This window comes from Elephas maximus, chromosome 10 (genome assembly GCF_024166365.1).
Source record: "Elephas maximus indicus isolate mEleMax1 chromosome 10, mEleMax1 primary haplotype, whole genome shotgun sequence".
Classification (NCBI taxonomy): domain Eukaryota; kingdom Metazoa; phylum Chordata; class Mammalia; order Proboscidea; family Elephantidae; genus Elephas; species Elephas maximus.
The window spans coordinates 36,393,513-36,413,869 of record NC_064828.1 but is presented as its reverse complement, the minus strand read 5'-3'; the positions used below and the strand labels follow the sequence as shown (position 1 = coordinate 36,413,869).

General features: G+C 42.3%; 1 protein-coding gene across 1 annotated transcript; it reads left to right on the top strand.

The window, feature by feature from the left end:
• Positions 1-573: 573 nt before the first annotated feature.
• On the top strand, positions 574-3,978 carry LOC126083669 (granzyme-like protein 2). The gene is made up of 5 exons (XM_049897520.1): positions 574-616; positions 2,200-2,347; positions 2,762-2,897; positions 3,130-3,384; positions 3,838-3,978. The coding sequence occupies exons 1-5, from the start codon at positions 574-576 to the stop codon at positions 3,976-3,978; spliced, it is 723 nt and encodes a 240-aa protein (XP_049753477.1).
• The last annotated feature ends 16,379 nt before the right edge of the window (positions 3,979-20,357 follow it).

Genomic DNA, 20,357 nt, shown 5'->3' with positions numbered 1-20,357 from the left:
AATGACAATCATCACTAAAGGGACACATTACCCAAACCAAATGAAAAGAGAGTGATCAAGAAAATTCAGGATAAATGAAAAGTCTGTTTCTCATCATTGTATATCTACCTTCAGACTTGCATGCTTTGATCTTTTTTTAATATACCAAGCACCAGAGCAATACCGGCTTTATTGAGGTGGTCAGAGACCAAGTGGTGAATTCATACCAGTTGATCCATCAAAACTGTGCATACCAGTTGATCCATCAAATCTGTGCTCTCACAGTTGCTATACTGACACTTCTTTGCTTTCCTACTGCTCTCATCAACATCCCATCTCCACTTCATCCCCAATCTCTATCTTTATCCACAAACCCAAGATTCTGCAGTTGCCTGAAACCACCAACAGCTGTTGACTGATTACAATCTTAACTAGTTTGTTTCTAGTAAGACCAGAGCTAGGCACTTTTTCATTTATAAGTATAAAGGTCTTGGGCTCTCAAAGAGTGCCACGCTAAAAAGAGAAGAACTGGGCTGAGAGATGCTATAAAAGAAGTAGGCAACTGCTAACCCTAAATGAAGGCAATATGACGTCATGCTCATGCTCTTTGGAGACCCAAAGCTGAACGCAGGGGAAGGTAAAGCCATTTCTGACTAAACAAACTCCTCCAAAGCATGATTCCACCATTCTCCATGTTATGCTTTTCTCCAGGTTTCTGTGGTCGCAAGACTCAAACTGCTAAAGAATGTGATTTTGTAACACCAAAAACATTCCTGTGGGAGGGAAGTGGGACAAACTGAAAGTTCGTAGCTTGAGAAGCAATAGTTTTTCAAATAAAGAGGAGGTCGCTGAGCCTGCCCATTCTTTCTCGCACTGTGGCTAAAAAGCCTAGAAAGTGGAACCATTGCTTCTCCGAAGCAGAGTATCCTTTCCATGATGCTGCTGCTCCTGATCCTGTTGGCCTTTCCTCTGCCCTCCAGGACCTTCATAGGTAAGTGGCCATCCCCATCTTAGAGGCCTGGCTTACTCTACCTCTAATATTTCCACGGAGGTCCAGTCAGGCCAATTCTATAATGCATCCTGAACCCAGATCTACCTAAGGAATTTGCTGATCCTCATTTCCATGACTGCCTAAACAATGTACTGAAGTGTCAGGGAAATTAATACTTCCTTGGGACCCGGTAGGTCATCTCCATTCCATGGCATGCACCTCTGTTATCTCAAAATGATTTACCATCATTATGATGGCCAAGATTCTGGTAGAGATGAGAAAACTGAAAAGGAATGCAATAAATTTCATTTTCTAAAACTGAGAATGGACAGCTCAATGTCAGAAGCTACTGTGCAGATCAAGAGGGGAAGAATTATTTCATATTTCAGTTTCTAGATTCACCTTCACCTTTTTCCTATTCTTCCCGACATATCGGCTCTACCAAGTCTGGTACCCAGAACCTAACTGAGACATTGAACTGTTGGCCTGATCACTCTTCCTGGGTTCCTAATGATGACAGGGATCCCACCTAGCCTATTTCCCCATCTCTGGTTTGATTTCCAGTGCAATGTTCTCATCTCCCTTTCTACTGAGGGTTCAACATCATGTGAAGGTAATTCTGTGATGAGATTTGGAAATGCATTAGGATCTTGCCTCTTCAGCCTTAAACCAAAGAAACCTGGAGACTGTTCATTCATGTAGCAATTGAAATTTATGTTTTTGACTATATATCAGACTCAGGATGGGAGAGACATACAAGATTATTTTGGTTCATGAGCATATCATGTTTGGGTACTTAGAATTCAGTCAGTGATGGAAGTTACTAGGATACCAGAGTCTGAGAGGATTGGGAACAAAGAGGCAATTGGGGCACGTCAAAGGGAATATTTTTCAGGTCATGTGGAATGTTCATTCTGAAGCCTTATCATTCCCAATTAAAATGTGTCCGAATTGTATTTAGCCCCCCCAAAAAAGGCTTAGGACACTCATTTCCAGCAAAAGGAAGTGAGTTTAGAGAAGAAACATACCATATGCTACAAACCAGCCATACTCCCACATGAGCCAGGATCCTCATCTAAGTGTTCAGGGTTGTGTAGAGGACTCTCTTCACACTAAGTCAAGCCAGGATTCCATTCTATTCTCTGAACATCCCAGTTAATGATCATAGGCAGTGTCCACATCTGGGTTCTGTGATTTCAGAGTTCCAGGAAAGATTATTTTTTAAGCAGTGATCAAAAGGGGCACTGAAGCCAGACCACACTCAAGACCCTACATGGCATTTATAAGGTTCATTAATGACAACCATTTATGGAGACGTTGTGGAGGGTTCCTGGTGCGAGAAGACTTTGTGATGACAGCAGCTCACTGTCATGGAAGGTAAGGAAAATCATCTGGGTTCTTGTTCCTTGGGAATTCCTAGCGTCATACCACAGCCATAATTAAGGGTGGTCTCTGAGCACACAGAGCCAGTGAGCTTGTAAGAGAAGCCTTAAGTATGCCTTCAGTCTGGGGAAAGGGAATTAAGGATAGGAGTTCAGAAATTGTCAGCAGGAAGCTGGGTGGCAGGTGAAGCTGCAGAAGAAACAGCCCTGGGTCACTGTTGTAGAGTAAAAAGGGGGTCACTGTCCTCATTTAAATGAAGTGTACGAGACACTAATGAGACAGGTCTTCTGCCCCTTTCTCCTCCCCATGACCCAGCTACAGGACTACCTTGGACTGGATCATCAATATCTTTATCTGATGTTGAGATAAACTTACTTTGACTTACTATTCGCAGTACTTTCCTTGTAGAAATATGTGTGTCATTCTGGGAGCTCAAAATATCAAGATAAAGGAAGCAACCAGGCAGAGCATCCCTGTGCTTCAAGCCTTTCCTCACCCAGAGCATAGCAACATTTCACGTTTCAATGACCTCATGCTACTGAAGGTACCATCTTGCCTATATTTAGGTGCACTCATGCAGAGTGCTGGGGAGCATCAGCTCATTCAGAACCTCAACTTGTTCCTCCTTTCCATCCCCAATGTTCTTCTGGTGCCAAGCAAAAGAAAAGAACTTGGAGAGTCTATAGGCAGGGGAGGGTCACACAAAATGCTCCCTGATTTTCAGCCCTGCTAGCAGAGCAGGGTTTGAACTGCTATCTCTTATCTTCTCTTCCCAGTTGAAACGGAAGGCTCACCTGAACTCAGCTGTGAAGACCATAGCCCTACCACAGAGCCAGGACTGGGTGGGGCCAAATGAGGTGTGCAGTGTGGCAGGCTGGGGAGTTTTAGCTAATGGCAATTGTTCAGACACACTCCAGGAAGCAGATCTGGAAGTACAGCACAAACAGACTTGTGAGAATGTCACCAAATATTACAATAACTCCATCCAACTGTGTGTAGGGAATCCTCTACACAGGATGAGAGCAGGAAGGGTAAGAATTCAGGCATCTTTTTCTGACTTTCCCCAGGGACAGAGTGATTCTGGAACCCCACAGTCAGGCCTTCACTGACCTCAGAATCCATAGGTAGTATAGAGTTCACCATGGGTGGGGGCAATCTGTTGCCAATCCTTGTGTCCCAGGCATCTCCCTTCTGCTAATCTCTTGTCCTTTCTCCATGGGACAACAAGAGAAAGTCCTGGGACAAGTTTGAGCTGGAAAGTGTTCTTAGCTAAGGAAGAAGCTCATGGTGCTGGTGGATCCTTGTCAAGGACCCTACCCACTACTCTCTCCCTAAGAGCCAAAGTGAATGGTAATCCCTCAGCTCCTTCCTTCTCTAAACACACAGGCCTTGAGCAGGAGGTCATGGGAACCATGGACAAAAGAGGGCCTGAGAGAGGAAGCCATAGGAGTCTGTGCTGAAACTCTTCCCTTCTATGTCCACAGGGCGACTCTGGGGGACCCTTGGTGTGTAAAAACGTGGCCCAGGGCATTATCAGCTATGGATATAAGAAGAAAATTCCTATGATCTTCACCAGAATCTCCAGCTTTGTTCCCTGGATACACAAAATAATGAATGTATCCTAGGGTAGCTATGCGACTGCCCTTGGGTTATGTTGCAAAGTTCAAACCAGTGTGGAGGGAGAATGTCAGGCTGTTAATAAAGACCATCTCCCAGTGTGAAGAAACTACCTTCTCTATCTTCCTTGACTATTCACTGGTCTCTCGATGTGTGCCAGACAGGCTGATTGCACCTTCTCTATCCTCTTTTCTGCTTCCCCTGATCATTCATCCTCAAATTCCCCAGGCAAGCTACGTGTTACATCTGTGGATTGCATAGTCCCTGTTCTGTCAGCACTTCTAAAGTCAGATCCCTCTGTCTGACCCTATCAAGTGGTGGAATGTCTCCCTTAGAAGAACAACAGAACCTGCTGTATGAAACTCTTGATGTAGGCCTTTCCTCTTACCTTAAATGACACCAGTATAATGGAAAAAAGGAGAGGGAGCAAAGCAAACGAAACTTCAAATGACACAAAAGGGTCCTGGCATAGTCCCCATGAGGACTATCTTCCTGTGAGGGTCTACCCTCATCTGTCTCTGTCCATGGCTCAGCATGGTCTCTCCTCAATTCTGCTTTCCCATCTGGTCATTGCCTGGATGACACTCATCCTTTGAAACAGGAGACTAAGGGAAGCCTGGCTATGCCTACCTGAGCATAACTTGGGGTAAGGTAATGTGACAAACAAGTCTGGTCCACACACTTTAGACTCACCTCCCACCTGAGCAGGCCCCACTCAGCCTCTCTCATCCAGCCCAGCATACCCCTAACCACCATGTGGGCTCAGAGGCAACTAGCCCTCTCTCATTAGGACCTACATGCTTGAGATGACTCTATCTGTAGTATGATTGGAATTGACTCCTCCCACACTTAAGTGAACATTCATCAACCACCTGGATTACAGGTCTTGTGATACAACAGTGAAACCACAAAAATGTTTTCCCCCTGGAGACAATAGATCTGCTCTTTTTCTCTGAATCCCTCAGTCCTTCCTAACTCACTATGCCCTTTTCTATCCTCAGGCAGATGCCTATATTGTACATGATGTGGGTTCATTAGCCCCGAGGACTTTCACTCTAGGGTGCAGAGAGGTAAAATTTCTGATGCAGAGAGATCAAGCTTCACTCCTGTCCCATCATGGGCTTTCTGGCATGACATGGAGGGCAGCAGTTGGCAATGCTAGGTGGCCTGCATAAAGACTTCCTGCTGATGGCAGCTTAGAACTGGGGAGTGAGGAGCAGTAGCCCACACCACCTGCATACAAAGCCACAGAGCTGCATCCCCTGATAAAGGCCTGCATCTTAGAGGCTCCCTGTGCTCTCAGCCACCCAGGGCCCAGAGAAGCTCTTGGAGGGTCCATCCCAGAGTAAGGCTGAGCAAGACTGGGAGGTTGACATAAAATAAGACGGAGGGTATCGGTCCTATTACCAGGCAATAGCAGGACAGCACTAATTTTGAGATCAGGAGGAATACATTGAAGCCACTGGACCAGAATGCAAACTGCCTTGGGACAGCCCAGTCTCCACAGAAAGTGAAGCTCTGATCTACTCTAGCTGCCCCAAACAGCATGGGTGCCAAGGTGTACAGCATCCTGAAGATCTAGGCACCTAGGACATCCACCCTCACCCCTTACCATAGCAACAGCAGGCTTTTAAATTTGCAGAAATTAAGTTTCTGCCTTTCAAATATGCATCCACTTGGTGTTAACAAGACTGATTTGGCAGAGCAGCTCTCAATACCTTTTGTACCTGTTCCACTCCTCGCTTCCCAGGACAATGTGCTCCTAACCCTTCTCTCTTAAAGCAATCTTATGAGAAGAACTAAGCCATAACTTGTTTTGGAAGTCAAAAACCTCATTATTGTTTTCCTTCAACTGGATGCTAACTTGAAAAAAAAAAAAGAGCTAATAAATTGCAGGGCCATGCTAGATACACACACATGTACATACATACATATTTACAGACACACACACACATATATCTAAAGAGCCCCAGTTCCATAATGGTTAAGCACTGGGTGGCTATCCCATAGGTCAGCTGATGAAACTCACCATGGCCTACTCTGGAGAAAAGACCTGTCCTCTGCTACCATAAAGATTACAGCCTACCAAACTCTATGGAGCAGTTTTCTTTCCTGTAGGGTCACTGTGAGTCCAAACTGACACAATGGTACACAAAAATAACATAGAAATATTTATATATACACATATGTATAATATATAATTATATGTATGCCTGTTATTACTTTACATAAAACATTTATAAGGCATATTTATTTGGAATTTTATATTCTAATATATCATTTAATTTTTTACATGTATGCTATTTTTTAAACAAATCAACAACAGGACTATTTAGCAGTGAGAATAAATAGTAACTAACAGTAGGTCAAATTGGAAAATTACTACCTGTGATAAGAGTCTAATGATATTTTACAAGGTTTCTTTCAAACTTCTGATGCAGAAATTCAGTTTCCTATTTTTTAAACCCTTTAGCAGACATTTACAATATGTAGGGTATTTTATTCCATTGTCCTAATGCACAAAATACAGCATATTTTATGCACAAATAAGATTTTTTAATGTAAATACAATAGGTTTAATTAGGCAAATATTATTTATATTTAATTAAAATAACAATTTCTTTTTTTTTCTGTCTTTATGATAAAGTAGAATATTTTACTCTTTCTGTGTCCTTGTCTAATAATACTTTGCTGATATGCCTGGCAAGTAAGAATATTCTTCTTTTCTTTTAGATAGTGGAAAAACGACATATAGTCAAACACAGTGCTTGTTTTCACTTACAGCTTTGCTCTTATCAAGCCCACCTTACACTGATTGCTGGTGTCTACAAGGTCATGTCCTCTCAACAAGAGCATTTGAACATACGACACTAAGGATTTTACGTATTAGCAACAGCAGTCTTTTAAATTGGCAGGAATTAGGTTTCTGCTCTGCAAATATGTCCACCCACTTGGGGTCTACAAGGCTAGTCTGGTAGATCAGTTCTCAACAGCTAACCTACCCAACATTTTTAAACTCTCTTAAGGACATTGGATGTCATTCCCAGTTAAACCTCTCTTTCTCTTGGAAAATGTCTCTAAAGCACAGCAGAGTTTGAAGTTTTTTATAAAGAAATTACAGTTTTAGCAAAAAATAATAAAAATAGTAATAAAATCACACTTAACTCCTCTGCTCTTTTCTGGTGATATATTTTGAAATCTGAAGCAGTCTTAATACCATGTTCTTTTTTTCTCTGTATGAGGATTTTGCAACCTTCACATAACATTGAACAACTGAGTTGCTAATCAAAGGTTGGTAGATGTAACCAAGGTGGCTTACATGTAACCAAAGCGGCTTACAGGACAAAAGACCTGGCTATGTGCTCCCATAAAGATTACAGTCTACGAAATCCTATGAGGCAATTCCAGTTTGTCCTTTAGGGTCGCTATGAGTCGGAATAGATTAGACAGCACATAGCAAATATTCTTTTTAAGCAACATGAAACACTTGGAGTCAGCATCAAGCAGACAAATTTCTGCTTCACAGCATCCATTCTATCTATTCTTATCTGGCATCAACTAGAGGCTTCCCTGACTCATGTGGCTGCAGGGGCTGACAAACTCAGAGTGCACAGGTCAGATGGAAGGGTGCTGGCTCACAGGGCTGCAGAAGCCGGCAAATCCCAGTATCGGCAGATCAAATAGGCTCAAGCCCCAGGAACCGAAGGTCAGATGATGATGAGCCAGAAAGAGAACCTAACATTAACTATCATACCACCGAAATGGTTTTTGAGGGTCAGTCAATGCTGAGTATGGTGATGGACCCTGAAGACACAATGGTAAAAATGACAACCATCTAATGATCTGGTGTTGAGGTGACCTCATTCTGGGTTCCACTGTTTCCTGTGCTTGATTCTGGAGTCCTCTGTGAATAAGCATTGGCTGGAACTCACTAACGATGAACAATTATCCCATTTTAAAATGAACACCATTATGTGTATTTCTTTAGCACATGACACCTTATTGCATCATTTCACATGATCTTAGAAATACAGATGATTGGACTCTTGTTTAGATTTCTGGTGAATGAATGGACAATGCACTTTGGGAACTTTAGGATTACCTTTAGACATACCTAGCCTAGTAATGGTGCTTGTAAATATTGGAAAGGTAATGTTAAATTGTTACACTTGGTAAAAAACAGAATCAGAAAAAAAAACACTGTTCCAACATGCAGGGTGCGGTAGATTTAATTCCTATTCACGCTATAGTCAATTGGGGGACTATTTAAGAAATTTATTAATTACTATGGAACAAAGAACAGATGAGATTGTTAATGGGGTGGAAAGACAACAGTGATTTCTGACCTCATTAAGACAAGGTGACATGAGATATCAGAATACCCTTACAGTTTTACTAGCCAAAGAAAGTGTAGTCTGTGCTATAGCAAATACCTCTTGTTGCATCTGAGTATATAACACAGGAAAAGTAGAACAGGATATACACAGGAGTAGACAGCAAGCTACTTGATTACACACCGTAACGTGCTTACAAACACCGGATTTATTTTGTTGGTTACCATCAGAAGTAAGCACATGGGCTAGATCACTACTGCAAGAAGTTGTAATATTCTTAGTCTGCATCCTGCTAGTACTGGGCATAATAAAACTTATCTTCTATTGCCTTATACTCTTGAAAGGCAAAAGAAGGCCTCAGGCTAAAATGTTGATGTACTTTGAGCCTGCTCATGTAAGCAAGGCAATTGATGAGAATATCGGTCTTATTTAAGATCCTGGTAAAGAACCAGGAAACATGGTTTTAGCAGCATGCTTGTCTGTTTTCCAGCTTTTGCTTATTCTGTAATACTTCTTGGACTAGGACAGACATTAGCTCTGGCAGCATGCTTATCTGAAGTCCATTTTTGCCTCTTTGAACAAATGCTGAATACAACCTTTCTTTTTGTTTAAAAAAAAGAAAGAAAGAAATACAGATGATTGGAGCTGAAAGAAGGTTGTTGACCAAATATAACATGGTTTCAAGTTGCCAAGCACTTTGGAAGAAGAGTACCCCTGGTGGCGCAGTGGTTAAGAGCTTGTCTGCTAACCAAAAGTTCAGCAGTTCAAATCCACCAGCCACTGCTTGGTAACCCTCTGAGGCAGTTCTACTCTGTCCTATAGGGTTGCTATGAGTCAGAATCAACTCGACAGCAATGCGTTTGGTTTATTTGCTTTTTCTGATGGAGAGAAAAGTGAAGATATCAAGACATGCCCATCCAGGACTTTCTGACACCTAATAAAACCAATGGATTCATCAAATCTCCCTTCTCAGATGTGAATGTTGCCTCCCTGGGCTTCAAGCGATATGTAATGCTGTATAAGATATTAGAGTCTGAATTGCCTGAGTTTATTCTTCAATCCCTCTGTTACTTTAACTCAACAACATACTCTGCAACCTATATCTGGAACCAGACAAAGAAATTCACACCCAAAGCCAACTGGCACTCCTGAATTTAAGACAGCTGTAATGCATACCATCTTTTCTGTGTGAGTCTGCTCTCTTCCAAGCCAAATACCTCAAGATTGTGTATTTCGCTAAAGAAGTTCTGTGTCTAGTCATGTCTCATGAATCTCTCCTCAGAGTCCAAGGATGAAATCTTATTCTCCAGGTTCTCTTGGTTTCTTGCCACCTAATTCTGAGGTAATGAAGGAAATTAGACCTGTGGGAGAAAATCTACTTCTCCAACCCAGTGAGTGATTTCATGTAGGATGAGTTGTAGGTATATTATTTCTATAGGGAAAACTACCAACACTACCACTGCCTCAATCATTCTCCTCAGGAATATGGATTTTGATTAAAAGTAGAAGAGCTTGAAGAATTCTCAGAATAGGACCCAGAACCCCCCCCAAAAAAAACCAAACCCATTGCCGTTGAGTCGATTCTGACTCACAGCGACCCTAAAGGACAGAGTAGGACTGCCCCATGGGATTTCCAAAAAGTGCCTGGTGAACTGGAACTGCTGAACCCTTGGTTAGCTACCATAGCTTTTAACCACTATGGCACCAGGGTTTCCCAGAATAAGACAGTGACCCTTAATTAAGCCTATTTTGTCTTTCTGTGGAAACAATAAAAGCAACCATTAACAGTGGAAGGGAGGCAGAAGCTCAGAAATTTTGCCTAAATGACAATCATCACTGAGAGGTCAGATTAGCCTTGCCAAATGGAAAAACAGTGATCAAGAAAATTTTGGATAGGAGGCGGGGCCAAGATGGTGGAGTAGTCAGATTCTTCCAGTGGTCCCTCTTACAACAAAACCAAAAAAAAAACCCAGTCAATTATTAACATATATGACAACCTAGAAACCCTGAGCATCAAAGACAAAGTTACGAAATTGGACTCAGCGGCAGGGGGAGGGAAAGACAGTGTAGAAGCAGCATGGAGTTGCGTGAGCCTGACTCAGCAGGACTGGTGCCCCTCAGCCCCCAACCCCTGGCCCTACTGTGGTGGGGCTGGCAGTAGCATACGGGATGCCGTTACTTCAACAGAAAAAGGTAAGAAAAGTGGCACAGCCCTGAACCCCTGGTGCGACCATGGAGGGGCTGGTGGTAGAGTTCTGGATGCAGTTACTTCAGTGAAAGAAGGCAAGCAATGTGGTGCAGACCCAATCCCCCAGCGTGACTCTAGTGGGGCTGAGCCAGTGGCACAAAATCTATGCACACCTCCAGAATCAGTGAAAAAACAGTGCTCTCCACACAAGATAAGTGATTTCATCTAATTTACCGTGCGGATCTAATAGCTCCACCTTTTGAAAGAACTTGTTCCCCTCTATCTATCCCTCCTTCCTCTGTCCCAAACCAGCTTCAGTGACAGTCCATTTCCCTGGGCCTGAGAGAGGTCCTGTTGCACTCCCTGAGCTATTCTTCAGACCCTACAGAAGGAGCAAATTAACAAACAAGGGAAAAATAATCCACCAGCTCCCCCAATCTGGGAACTTAGAGAAGAAGTGGCTCCTGTCTAGGCACAAGCAGTCCACAGACTTTGAATGTCTTTCACCCCTGCATAGTCCCAGGGTGCCCCATTTAAGCAGCTAGACTCTTATTGTTACATTGCAAGTGTGTAGGTCCTTGAGGTCTGACTTTAACTCTTTCAGCTCTGTGGAGGAAAGGTGGGTTTTTGAGACATTTGATACCACTGTGCCTATTAAACAGGGTCCTCACCTACCCACATCAGGGGCCAGAGGACTTGTGGCTCCACCCATACCACCTCACCACCTGCAACCAGGGTCCAAGGATAAGTGGTGCCTTCCAGTCCTTAGAGTTAAAAGCATTGGGTGTTTATGGTATGGCTGCAGAGACCACTCACCTGTGCTCTAGAGGACATGGACGTGCCTTTATCTCAGACTCTGAGGGGAAGGTTGTTAGTCCCTTACCTTGCTCAGAGTGGTACACACTGCTGCAACCAGAAACTTGTGCATACATTAATCATCACTGCTCCTCTAAGATCATAGGTGAGCGCCTGCACCACACACTTGGTGACTGACTACCTGAACACCTGAGCTGAATCTATACAAGAATAGTGAATGGACTCCTAGGCTCATATACCTGGTAACAGCTCTAGCCTCCTGGTGAGAGTACATTGGTCCTTCAAAGGCTCGAGAAGCCTATCTGGGTATATCAAAACAAAATGAAGCAAGAAGCTAGGACACAGTGAGTAAACAGAAACTAAACTAAAACAATAACTTATAGATGGCTCGGGGACAACAGTCAATATCAAATCACATAAAGAAGAACACCATGAACGCTTCAACAAACTCCCAAAACAAAGAATCAAGGAATATTCTGAATTAATAAATATTCCTGGAATTACCAGAGGTAGAATACAAAAGATGAATATACAGAACTCTTCAAGAGATCAGGAAGGAGATCAGGCAAAACACAGAACAAGCCAATGAACACACAGATAAAGCAGCTGAGGAAATTAGGAAGGTTATCCAAGAGTTTAATGAAAAATTAAATAGGCTGCAAGAATTCATAAAGAGACAGCAATCAGAAATTCAGAAGATTAACAATAAAATTTCAGAAATAGACAGCTCAGTAGAAAGTCCTAGGAGCAGAATTGAGGAAATGGAAGTCAGAATTAGCGAGATTGAAGATAAAACACTTGTAACCAATATAAAACCAAAAGCCCAGCGCTGTTGAGTCAATTCCCACTCACAGTGACCCTATAGGACAGAGTAGAACTGCCCCATAGAGTTTCCAAGGAGCGTCTGGTGGATTTGAACTGCTGACCCTTTGGTTAGCATCTGTAGCACTTAACCACTACGCCACCATATAGTTGAAGAAAACTCAGATAAAAGAATTTAAAAAAATGAAGAAACTCTAAGAATCATGTGGGCCTCTACCAAGAGAAATAACCTACGAGTGATTGGAGTATCAGAACAGGGAGGGAAAAAGAAAACTTTCCTGATATTGTGAAAGATGAGAAGTTAACTATCCAAGATGTTCGTCAAATCCTATACAAGGTAGATCCCAAAAGAAAGTCACCCAGACATACTGTAATCAAACTTGCCGAAACAAAGATAAAGAGAAAATTTTAAGAGCAGCTAGGGAGAAATGAAAAGTCACTTACAAAGGACGGTCAATAAGAATAAGCTTGGACTCTTCACTGAAACCATGCAAGCAAGAAGGCAATGGATTGACATATATAAAGCCTTGAAAGAAAAAAATTGCCAGCCAAGAATAACATATACAGCAAAACTATCTCAAATATAAAGGCAAAATTAGGACATTTCCAGATAAACAGAAGGTTAGAGAATTTGCAAAAACCAAACCAAAACTGCAAGAAAGACCAAAAGGAGTCCTCTGGTTAGAAAATCAATAACACTGGGTAATAACCCAAAACAAGAAAACAGGACAGAGAAACCAGATATCAACCATGATAGGAAAATCACAAAAATAAATCAAGATAAAAAAAAAAAAACTTAAAACAGAGCAAAAATGATGTCATTATGTAAAGGTGACAACACTGAATCAATAAAACCAAAAAAAACCAAACCCAGTGCCGTCGAGTCAATTCCAACTCATAGCGACCCTATAGGACAGAGCAGAACTGACCCACAGAGTTTCCAAGGAGTACCTGGTGGATTCAAACTGCAGACTCTTTGGTTAGCAGCCATAGGACTTAACCACTAGACCACCAGGGTTTCCTGAATCAATAAAGAGGAACTAAATAATGTACTCATAGATCTCTCATATGGAGAGGGCATCAAGGTGATATAGTGAGGTAAAATTTGGTTTAAACTTAGCAAAATAGGAGTATAATAAAATAACCACAAAGCAGACTAACAATCCTACACATCAAAATAAAATACAAGAAAAACATTCTGCAAAAACAAAATCAACAACAATGAAAAAAGAGGAAAACACAATTTATAAAGAAACACTACTCAGCACAAAAAAATTAAGTGGAAAAAAGAAACTGTCAACAACACACACACACACACAAAAGACATCAAAATGACAGCACTAAACTCATTCCTATCCATAATCACCCTGAATGTAAATGGACCAAATATACCATAAAGAGACAGTGGAAGAATGGATGAAAGAACACGATCCATTTATGGGCTGCCTACAAAAGACAAACCTTAGACCTAAAAACATAAAACTCAAAGTTTGGAAAAATATATCAAGCAAATAACAATCAAAAAAGAGCAAGAGTAGCAATACTAATTTCTGACAGAACAGATTTCAAAGTTAAATCCTCCACAAAGGATAAGGAAGGACACCATATAATGATAAAAAGGCAATATACCAGGAAGATATTACCATTCAAATATTTCCACACTCAACAACAGGGCTTCAAGACACACAAAACAAACTAACAGCATTGGAAAGTGAGATAGACAGCTCCATAATAATAGTAGGAGACTTCAACACACCACTTTCAGTGAAGGACAGAACATCCAGAAAGAAGCTCAGTAAAAACATGGATGATCTCAAAGACACAATCAACTTGAACTCATAGACACATAAAGAACATTCCATCCAACAGCAGACAAGTATACTTTCTTTTCCAATGTACATGAAACATTCTCTGGAATAGACCATATATTAGGTCACAAAGCAAACCCTAACAGAATCCAAAACATCAAAATATTGCAAAGCATCTTCTCTGACCTAAAGCCAGAAAACTGGAAATCAATAACAGAAAAAACAGGGAAAAGAAACCAAACACATGGAAACTGAACAACACCTTCCTCAAAAAGTATTGGACTGCAGAAAAAATTAAGGACAGAATAAAGAAAATCATAGAATCCAATGAGAATGAAAACACTTCCTATAAGAACCTTTGGGACATAGTTAAAGCAGTGCTTATAGGTCAATTTATAGCAATAAATGCACACATCCAAAAAGAAGCAGGGGCGAAAATCAAAGAATTATCCCTACAACTTGAACAAATAGAAAGAGAGCAACAAAGGAAACCCACAGGCACCAGAAGAAAGCAAAAAATAAAAATTAGAGCAGAATTAAATGAAATAGAGAACAGAAAAACAACTGAAAGAGTTAACAAGACCAAAAGCTGGATCTTCGAAAAGATTAACAACACCAATAAACAATTTGCCAGACTGACTAAAGAAAAACAGGAGATGAAGAAAATAACCTGAATAAGAAATCAGATGGGCAATATCACAGCAGACCCAACTGAAATTAAAGAATCAAAACAAAATACTATGAAAAATTGTAGTCTAAAAAATTTGAAAACTGAGAGAAAATGGACAAACAGAGCTAGAAAACTAAATAAACTTATAACAAGAGAAGAGATTGAAAAGATAATTTAAAAAACTCCCAACAAAAAAAAAAAATGCCGTGGCCCTGATGGCTTCACTGGAGAATTCTACCAAACTTTCAGAGAAGAGTTAACACCACTACTACTGAAGGTATTTCAGAGCATGGGGAAGGATGGAATCCTCCCAAATTCATTCTATGAACCCACCATAACCCTGATACCAAAACCAGGTAAAGACATCACAAAAAAAGAAAGCTACAGACCAATATCCCTCATGAGCTGAGACGGAAAATCCTCAATTAAATTCCAGCCAATAGTATTCAAAACATATCAAAAAAATCATTCATCTGTTGATTGGCACTTTGGTTGCTTCCATCTTTTTCCTATTGTAAACGGTGCTGCAATAAACATGGGTGTGCACATATCTGTTCGTGTAAAGGCTCTTATTTCTCTAGGATATATTCCAAAGAGTGGGATTGCTGGATCGTATGGTAGTTCTATTTCTAGCTTTGTAAGGAAGCGCCAAATCGATTTCCAAAGTCATTGTACCATTTGACATTCCCACCAGCAGTATATAAGTGTTCCAGTCTCTCCACAGCTTCTCCAACATTTATTATTTTGTGTTTTTTGGATTAATGCCAGCCTTTTTGGAGTGAGCTGAAATCTCATTGCAGTTTTGATCTGTATTTCTCTAGTGGCTAATGATTGTGAACATTTCCTCATATATCTGTTAGCTACCTGAATGTCTTCTTTAGTGAAGTGTCTATTCATATCTTTTGCCCATTTTTTAATTGGGCTATTTGTCTTTTTGCAGTTGAGTTTTTGCAGTTATCATGTAGATTTTAGAGATCAAACTCCGATCAGAAATGTCATACCTAAAAACTTTTTCCCAGTCTGTAGGTAGTCTTTTTACTCTTTTGGTGAAGTCTTTGGATGAGCATAGGTGTTTGATTTTTAGGAGCTCCCAGTTATCTAGTTTTTCTTCTACATTCTTTATAATGCTTTCTATACTGTTTATGCCATGTATTAGGGCTCCTAACATTGTCCTCATTTTTTCTTCCATGATCTTTATCGTTTTAGATTTTATATTTAGGTCTTTGATCTATTTTGAATTAGTTTTTGTGCATGGAGTGAGGTATGGGCCTTGTTTCATTTTTTTGCAGATGGATATCCAGTTATGCCAGTACCATTTGTTAAAAAGACTATCTTGTCCCCATGTAACTGTTTTGGGGCCTTTGTCGAATATCAACTGCTCATATGTGGGTGGATTTATGTCTGGATGCTCAATTCTATTCCACTGGTCCATGTGTCTGTTGTTATACCAGCACCAGCCTGTTTTGACTACTGTGCATCAATTGGTCTCAATCCACCTGGATCAAAGGAGAATGAACAACACCAAGGACACAAGGTGATTACGAGCCCAAGAGACAGAAAGGGCCACGTGAAACAGAGACTAAATCATCCTGAGACCAGAGGAACTATATGGTGCCCAGCTACAACCAATGACTGCCCTGACAGGGAACACAACAGAGAACCCCTGAGGGAGCAGGAGAGCAGTGGGATGCAGACCCCAAATTCTCATAAGACCAGACTTAATGGTCTGAGACTAGAAGGACCCCAGTGGTCATGGCCCCCAGACCTTCCGTTGCCCCAGGACAGGAACCATTCCCGAAGCCAACTCTTCAGACATGGATTGGACTGGACAATGGGTTGGATCAGGTGGACACTTGAGACTATGTTGGCATCTCCTGCCTGGGGAGGAGATGAGAGGGTGGAGGGGGTTAGAAGCTGGAGAAATGGACACGAAAAGAGAGAGTGGAGGGAGAGAGTGGGCTGTCTCTTTAGGGGGAGAGTAACTGAGAGTGTGTAGCAAGGTGTATATGGGTTTTTGTGTGAGAGACTGACTTGATTTGTAACTTTCACTTAAAGCACAATAAAAATTATATTAAAAAAAAGAATGAATGGCATCAATCAAGTACATTAATAACAATCATAAATGGACCTATTGTGGAGGGTTCCTAGTGCAAGAAGACTTTGTGTTGGCAGTGGTTCACTGTTTTGGAAGCTGAGGAACAATATCTGGCCTTTTGTTCCCTGGGAATTCCTGACATCATCCCACAGCCACAGTTTAGGAGGGTTTCTGAGAATACAGAGACAGTGAGCTGCAAGAGGACATTTAGGGCCTGGGAAAAGTGAGTGGGGGATAGAAGTTCAGAATATGTTATCAGGAAGCTGGGTGGCAGGTTAAGCTACAGAGGAAACAGTCCTGTGTCACTGTTGCAGAGTAAAAAAGGGGATCACTGTCCTCATTTAAATGGAGTGTAGGAGAGACAAATGAGACAGGACTTCTGTCCCTTCCTCCTCTCCATAACTCAGGTGCAAGACTGCCTTGGACTGGAACATCAATATCTTTATCTGATGCTGAGATATAATACCCTGACTTACTATTCTCAGCCTTTCCTTGCAGAAATATGCCCGTTATTCTGGGAGCTCAGAATATTAAGAAATATGAAGCTACCAGGCAGGACATCCCAGTGCTTCAAACCTTTCCTCACCCAGGGTTAGCACCATTTCAGGTTTCAATGACCTCATGCTACTGAAGGTGCCATCTCACCTCCATTCAGGTGCCCTCATGCAGAGTACTGGGGAGCATCAACTCCTCCAGAGACTCAAGTCCCTCCTGCTTCCCATCCCCAATGTTCTTCTGGTCCCAGCACAAAAGAAAGGAACTTGGAGAACCTATAGGCAGGGGAGGATCAAGCAACCTGCTCCCTGAATTTCAGTCCTACAAAAAAAAAAAAAAAATTTTTTTTTTTAAAGGGTGGGTTTTAAACTGCTATCTCTAATCTTCTTTTACCAGATGAAACAGAAGGCTCACCTGAACTCAGCTGTGAAGACCATTACCCTACCACAGAATCAGGACTGTGTGAGGCCAAACCAGATGTGCACTGTGGCAGGCTGGGGGACTTTAGCTAATGGCCATTCTTCAGGCACACTCCAGGAAGTAGATCTGGAAGTACAGGACAGACATGTGAGAGTATCTTCAAATATAATAATAGCTCCATTCAGCTACTTGTGGGGAATCCACTGCGCATGATGAAAGCATGAAGGGTAAGAACTCAAGCATTTTTCCTGACTTTCTCCAGGAACAGGGTGATTTTGGAACCCCATGGTCAGACCTTCACTGACCGTAGAAGGCCTAGTTAGTACAGGGCTCACCATGGGTTGGGGCATCCTGTTGCCAATCCTTGTCTCAGGCATCTCCCTCCAGTTCTTCTCGTGTTTTTTTCTTCAGGGGAGAACATGAGAAAGCCTAGGACAAGGTTGAGCTGGAAAGTGTTCTCAGACAAGAAAGATGCTCATGGTGCTAGTGGATCCCACTCTCTCACCAAGAGCCAAAGGGAATGCTAATCCCTGAGCTCCTTCCTCCTCTAAACACACAGGCCCTGAGCAGAAGGACCTGGGAACCATGGAGAAAAAACAGCCTGAGAGAGAAAGCCAAAGAGATCTGTGCTGAAACTCTCCCCTTCTATGTCCACAGGGTGAAGCCGGGGCACCCTTGGTGTGTAATAATGTGGCTCAGGGCATTGTCGGCCTTGGATATAAGGACAAAATTCCTATGATCTACACCAGGATCTCCAACTTTGTTCCCTGGATACACAAAATAATGAAAGCATCCTACAGTTATGTTGCAGAGTCCTCACCAGTGTGGAGGGAGAATGTCAGGCTGTTAATAAAGACTATCTCCCAGTGTGGAGGAACTACCATCTTTATCTTCGTTGACCATTCATGTGTCTCTTGCTGCACCTCAAGCAGGCATTGATTGCACCACCTCCAACCCCTTCTCTGCTTCCCCTGATAATCCCATCTTCAAACTCCCCATAAAGCTACCTCTCATACCTGTGGATTGCATTGTGCCTGTTCCATCTGCACCTCTAAAGTCACGTCCCTCTGTCTCTGACTCTATCAAGTGATGCGGTGTCTCCCTCAGAGGGCCAGTGGAACTTTCTGCATGAGGCTAACTTTGGCCTTTTCTCCTTCCTTTAACCACCCTAGCACAATGGAAATGAGGACAGGGAGTAAAACAACTGAACTTCCAAATGACACAATAGGGTCCTGGTATGGTCCCCACCATGATCTCCTTTCCTGTGAGGTTCTACCCTCATCTCTCTCTGTCCATGGCTCAGGATGGCCTCTCCTCAGTGATCCTGTCCCATCTGGTCACTGCATGGGCAACACTCATGCTTTGAAATAGGAGGCTAAGGGAAGCCTGACTGTGCCTACCTGAGCATAACTTGGCTTAAGGTAATGTGACAAACAGGTCTGGTCCTCAAACTTTATACACATCTCCCACCTGAGCAGGCCCCACTCAGCCTCTCTCATCCAGCCCAGCACACCCCGGACTCCCACATGGGCTCAGAGTCAACTAGCCCCCTTTCATTAGGACCTACATGCTTAAGATGACACTCTCTGTGGTAAGATAGGAATTCATTCCTCCCATCCTTAAGTGAACATTGATCAGCCACATGAATGACAGGCCTTGTGATACAGCAGTGAAACCGTAAACATGTTTTTCCCCCAGGGACTATCAACGTGCTCTTTTCCTCTGAATCCCTCAATCCTTCTTAAGCTCACTGTGTCCCATTTCTCTCCTCAGGCAGATGCCCACATTGTACATGATGTGAGTTCATTATCCCTGAGGACTTTTGCTCTAGGGTGCAGAGAGGTAAAGTTTCTGGTGTAGAGAGATCAAGCTTCACTCCTATCCCATCATGGCCTTTCTGGCCTGACAAGGAGGGCAGCAGGGGCAATGCTGGGTGGGATGCAAAAACACTTCCTGCTAATGGCAGCTCAGCACTGGCAAGTGAGGAACACCATCCCACAGCACCTGTGGAGAGCCACAGAGCTGCATCCACTGATAAAGGTCTATATCCTTGGGGCTCCCTCTGCCCCAGTCACCCAAGGCCCAGAGGAGCTCTTGGAAGGCCCATCCCAGAGAATGGCTGGTCAATACTAAGAGGCCGACATAAGATAAAACTGAGGGTATCTGTTCTCTCCCCAGAGGACAGCAAGATAGCACCAAAATTGAGATCAGGAGGAACACATTGAAACCACAGGACCAGAATGCAAACTGCCTTGGGGCAGCCCAGTCTCCACAGACAGTGAAGTTCTGATCTACTCTAGCTGTGCCAAACAGCCTGAGTGCCAAGACGTACAGCATCCTGAAGATCTAGGCACCTAGGACATCCAGCCTCACCCTTTACCATAGCAACAGCAGGTTTTCAAATTTGCAGGAATTAGGTTTCTGATCTCCAAATATGCCTGTCCACTTGGTATTTATCAGACTAGTTCGGTAGATCAGCTCTCAATACCTTTTGTAGCTGTTGCACTCCTCCCTCACCAGGACAATGTGCTCCTAACCCTTCTCTCTTAAGGCAATCTTACAAGAACTGATCTGTAAATTGTTTTACAGGTCAAAAACCCCATTAATTTTTTCCTTCAACTAGACTTTACCTTTCTTAAGGTGCTAACATAGGGCATGGCCATACCAGACACACACACATGTAAATACACACACACACACACACACACTCATATATTCAAGGGACTCACGTCCCATGAT

Excerpts from the sequence above, each read along its gene's own strand:
- LOC126083669 (XM_049897520.1), top strand. The coding sequence starts at position 574 with ATGCTCATGCTCTTTGGAGACCCAAAGCTGAACGCAGGGGAAG. Across the intron at positions 2,348-2,761 it reads GCAGCTCACTGTCATGGAAG|AAATATGTGTGTCATTCTGG; the intron begins GTAAGGAAAATC and ends CTTTCCTTGTAG. Across the intron at positions 2,898-3,129 it reads ATGACCTCATGCTACTGAAG|TTGAAACGGAAGGCTCACCT; the intron begins GTACCATCTTGC and ends TTCTCTTCCCAG.